General features: G+C 42.7%; 1 protein-coding gene across 4 annotated transcripts in view; it reads right to left on the bottom strand.

The window, feature by feature from the left end:
• Window positions 1-5159, bottom strand: part of LOC123086018 (probable protein S-acyltransferase 23) — a 17186-nt gene that overhangs the window by 6095 nt on the left and 5932 nt on the right. For 2 of the 4 annotated variants that reach the window (XM_044507723.1, XM_044507721.1), the window contains exons 5-9: window positions 4262-4425; window positions 3875-3931; window positions 3607-3706; window positions 3280-3328; window positions 2990-3041 (exon numbers count right to left, since the gene is read on the bottom strand). In XM_044507723.1, coding sequence (XP_044363658.1) covers window positions 2990-3041; window positions 3280-3328; window positions 3607-3706; window positions 3875-3931; window positions 4262-4425 — 422 coding nt within the window. Of the gene's footprint in view, window positions 1-2989; window positions 3042-3279; window positions 3329-3606; window positions 3707-3801; window positions 3932-4261; window positions 4426-5159 lie in introns of all 4 variants that reach the window. The other 2 variants (XM_044507722.1, XM_044507719.1) reach the window with 1 other exon arrangement.

Here is a 5159-nt window from a genome sequence, read left to right as displayed (position 1 = left end):
AGAAGAAGCAGATCTACGACTCCATCGCCCGAGCTGAGCCTTCTTCTCAGGTGCCCCCACCCAAAGCTTATGATCCCTGTTTAATCTGCAAATCTACTAGCCATACTCCTGCTAGTTGTCCGCAAGCCTTTTGTGAGAGATGCAGTAAGATGGGACATCTAGCATCGGTTTGTGTTGCTTTCCTGCCATGGGAGTGTGGCACCGATGTGTGCTTTTCAGGCCAAGGGCCAGGGGTTTTTCTATATTCCAGACTCATGTACTGCTAAGCAACTAAAAGAGAGAGCTACTAGTGTAGTTATCACAGTGATCGAGGGAGAGGCTAGTGTGAAGGATCTTGAGGATGCTTTCTCTGATTATATCAGGACCAAATGGCATTGTACTGCTCGCTCTATTGGTCCCAATACTTATGTCATGCGCTTCCCTAATCAGAGAGATGTTAAAAAAGCCTGTTATAATGATAAAATGACGCTGGAATCTTGTGGAGTGGTGGTGAAAATTGTTCCCTGGTCGGCTAATGTTGGGGCTAAGGGTGTGATGGAAATAGCTTGGGTCAAGGTAGCAAACGTTCCATTGGAGAGGAGGAATGAGAGAAATTTGGCTTATGTTGCATCTCTGGTAGGTGTACCACTTGAAATCGACATGGCCACCCTACATAAGCCAGAATTTGTACGGGTCCGGCTTGGATGTCGCAATGTGGATGAACTACCTGGAGTTGCAGAAGCAGTCTTGGGCACACATTTCTTTGACTTCTTTTACGAAGTTGACAAGGTTTTGGTGAGAGACCCAGAAAGAGAACTTGAGAGTGCCCAGGTTGGCAATATAAAAGGGAACTCATCATATGATAAACAGTTTCCTCGGACATGCCCCAAGTCCAATGAGAAAGAAAGAGGGACTGGGCCCAGTAAATATATGGACGCTGGGAAAAATGCTCCGATTGAATCTGTGGAAGATGAGCAAGATGAATCTGAGGAAACTGATGATAATACTCTCTTGATTGAAACTATTGCTGATGAGGCATGTGAAAGAGAGGACCTGTTTAAATCCATCACAATTCCTGCTGCAAAGATTTTTGAGCAGCATATGGATGAGATACAGGTAGTTAAGAATCTTTCTGGTAATGACTTGATTTCAAAAGATATATCTGCTTTGCATATATCTCATTTGGATCAACAAAAAAATGAACAGGTCGAGGAGCTTGAGGGAGAGGAGTTTGAGAAGGAAGGGGGGAAAACTTACTATATGGTACAGTTCCCCACATCTTCTGATGATATGGGGGAAGTGATCCCTACTCCTCTTATTCCAGAAGCTGGTCTAAGACTCAGTGTGAGGACTATGCAGAATATGGAGGCCAAGGTGCAGGATAAAGCTACTGCTATCTCCAAAAAGAGAAATCTGGAAGGTAATGAGCCGACCCATAACTCTTTTGAAGTTTTGTCTAATCATGAGATGATGCTTAGAGCAACTAAAATGGGAGTTTTGATCCCTGATAATAATTTTTCTAGTATTGATATCTTAAGAGAGTTGGATAGAATAAGAAGCGAGGGAGAAAAAACAGATACTATATCTGAAAAAGGTGTAGAAGGAAAAATGCTATACATCACTAATGGCAAAGGAGATATAACTCCTGTCAGTGATGATTGGGCAGAAGAAGTGGATGAATTAGAAGAGGAATTCACTCTGGTCAGGTCTAGGAAAAAGAGAAGTCCAAAAGCCCATGTGGTTATTTCCAGGCCAGTGACCAGGAGTCAAAACCCTGATAGGGGTGGAAAAAGAAGACTTGGTAGCCCTGTCCATCATTCTAGGGCCACCAGGGGAGGGGGGAGAAAGAAAACTGGTGTTAAATGATAGGTCTCTTTTGGAATTGTAGGGGGGCAGGGAAGAAAGGAAAAGACCTTTATATGGCAGGTAGATGTGTGGTGACACAATCTGGCAATATTGCCAGGCTTTGGAGGGATCCTGTTGGGGATCAATTACCATTTTGTGAACAATTCCCCAGATTGTTCTCTATATGCAATTATCCTGAATGTACTGTCAATACCTGCCTATCGGCTGATCCTCTGTCCTTCTTTCGAAGAAGGCTAAATCATGAAATGGAGGAGCAGTGGCATCAGATAGTAGATACAGTCAGTAAGATTTGTATTTCTAGTGAGGGTGACAAAATCAAGTGGGGGCTGGGGCCTAAAACCTACTTCACCACTCGCTCAGTTTATGCTTTCCTAGAGAGACACACCGTGGGATGTAACTATAATTGGATTTGGAGAGCGAGTATACCTTTGAAGATCCAAATCTTTATGTGGCAATTATCACAAAATGCAATCTTAACCAGAGATGTGATGAAGCACAGGGGGTGGAAAAAAAATCCTAAATGTTCCTTTTGTGCTGCAAAAGAAACATCCCAGCATCTCTTTTTTACCTGCCCAGTGGCCAGGGTAACTTGGAGAGTGTTGGCTTGTATGTTTGGGACTGATTTATGTCCAAATAACCTATGGCAAGCGTATGCGTGGTGCCACTCGTTTTTCCCAGAAGGGGAAGTGTTCCACACAGTGGGCATTGCTGCCGTATGCTGGGTGATTTGGACGTGTCGCAACAGATTTACTTTTGAGTTTATACCTCTCAGAAACCCATTTGAATGCACTTTCTCTGCTTGTGCTCTTTGTTACTGGGCAGGGCTGATGAAACAGCAAAAAGATGCGGAGGACCTGAGGACTGGAGCGAACATGCTGAAGAGCAACGCCTCAAGACTGATGCAGATCTGTGCTGTGGCGCACCAGGAAGATAGGGCTTACTGAAGGTCAACCAGGCCAGAGCAAAAGAAGAAGAATGCAGGAAGAGATGCTGTTCTTGCTGGTTATGTGTTGGTTGGGTGCTTAGGCCTTTTGTGCCTGGCTAGTTTAAACTAAACTGTCCGTTGGTTTCGTTTGATGTGGTGATGTAATGGTGTCGTCGGGTTTTCGCCCCACAGTAGGTAATCTCGATGGCGAGTGCTTACAGTGGGTTTCCCGGCGATGCCTGAACTCGCTTTCCCCTTTCCCGCCTCTTCTCTGGACATTTGATGTATTTCCGTTATGTCGCAGTAATGGAAAGGGGTAATGCCCGGTTCAAAAAAAAAACTATGTACCAACTGCAATAATAAGTTTGAACTCTAAAGTCTGAACTCTTACTTTACACAGAATCACTATGACAAGATTCTTTAAATATTGAGGTGGGCCATTTTCTTAAAGTGCTTGCGTACAAAAATTAAAGTTTGAACACCACTAGTACTCTAGTAGAACATTCTACCTTCGGATCAACCCCCTCGGTATTGGTTTTGATGTAGCCTGGAGTGTTTCTGTCCAAAGACCAAAACAGCAAAACTGACATTAAGCAGTAAGCAGACAGAGTACTTTAGAAGAAAACAAACTTAACATCTACAAATCAGCTGCTGAAAATTAAAAAAGGGGTAATTCTGGACTATTAACGTTTGAAAGAAGTGTTCAATGTTTTCCTCATCATCTTTCTAAATATTTTACATAATACAGCAATCGCCAAGCATCATTAGTGGTAAAAAGATTCCAAACAGTGCATCCAAATGATCCAGTTAAGTAAACTTCATATGACGTAGGCTACCTGCTAACTCTGTAGAACACCACTTGTGACGCCAAGGCAAGAGAAATAGCAGCCCATGACCAAAGACCAACAGCAGCAGTGATTCTAGAAAAATCAGATGCTGGAAAGGTTTCATAATCAGGTCAGATCATGAACGACGCTTTACAAGTCTTAAGCTTGAACATCAATAACAAAAACCTCACAAACAATACTCACCAAAAACAATTGATTTCAGGAAAAGGATCATGAGGATAACAAGATAAGAAAACAGGATAGGTGTGTATCCAACCTTGCCCAGCCTCCCTGAGCAGTACTTGTCTCCAAAGCTTACTTTTGTAGCATTAGACTAAAAGCGGAGAAATGAAACTTCCATTAGTGGAGCTCAGAAGATTAGTACATAGTGCACACAGTAATTAGTCTTAAGTCATTTTGTCGGAAAACATCTCCAAGAGGAAGGAGAGAAAGAAGTAGGGAAAACAGGAAATATGAACAAATGTGAGTGCACCAATCCAAATACAAGTTTATATCGATGTTTGACTGCAAATATTTACCACAGCCCATGCCTATCTAGCTGCAGTAGTCTATCAGCAGAGTGAACATTAGCATTTAGTTAATTTTTTGGGTCAAACAATGTTATCTCTTATAAGTCAAGTAACAATTCCAGGAGAAAACTTACAAGTATATTGGAAAGATGCCGTTGACCTTTGTCTGCTGCAAGTTGCAAAGGAGTAAACCCACCTCTATCCCTCAATGTTAGTTCCTGCTTGGTGCCTGCATGTACAAGAAGGGTGCAAACTTCTAAACTTCCTCTTATAACAGCCCAGTGTAAGGGAGTGCAACCTGCATGACACCATAAAAGGAGCTTAGTAAAAATGTGGATTGTAGGTAGGATCTCTACCTCAATAAAATTACCAGCAACTCCTGATATATATAGTTCGTCTATTACCATAACACATGCAACTTCACATGGTTTAAAATCTAACCAATGATTCATCCCCTTACTATGTACTCCCACCATCCCAAAATAAGTATCGCTGATTTAGTACAACTTTGTACTCAGGTTGTACTAAATCAGCAACACTTATTTTGGGACGGAGGGAGTACCTCCTAATTTTGGCATTAAAAATTGTCCTGCCATTTTGTTGACAACAACCCCAGATGAAATCCACAAACAACAGCCCTAGCAAACCCTAATAATACTGTGAGTTTGTCCCAAACAGAGCCCTCTCACCCATGAGCACCCGCCAGTGTGCCTCTTCCCTTCCTCTATTCAGCTACTACTGCTCATTGTCAAAGCTCACCTGCTGGCTCCTGGACTGGTCAGAAATGATAGGACAGTGGATATGTGGTCTCGCACCAGAGTTGGGCTAGGCAATCCACATATACACTTCAACACCCCCTCTCATGTGTGACCCGGGAAGTCAACACGTGAACAGACTCAGAGGTATGGCTCAAGAGGCCTATACGTGGACACAGAGGGGGCAACAGCAATTTTTAGATAAATTGCAAATGCCAGAACTTGAACTGAAGACCTTCGGCCATGATACCATGTTATGGATGCAATTTATGTGTGT

The sequence above is a fragment of the Triticum aestivum genome, chromosome 4A, assembly GCF_018294505.1.
Source record: "Triticum aestivum cultivar Chinese Spring chromosome 4A, IWGSC CS RefSeq v2.1, whole genome shotgun sequence".
Lineage (NCBI taxonomy): Eukaryota > Viridiplantae > Streptophyta > Magnoliopsida > Poales > Poaceae > Triticum > Triticum aestivum.
Note: the sequence above shows the minus strand (reverse complement) of the source record. Positions and strands in the feature narration are given on the sequence as shown.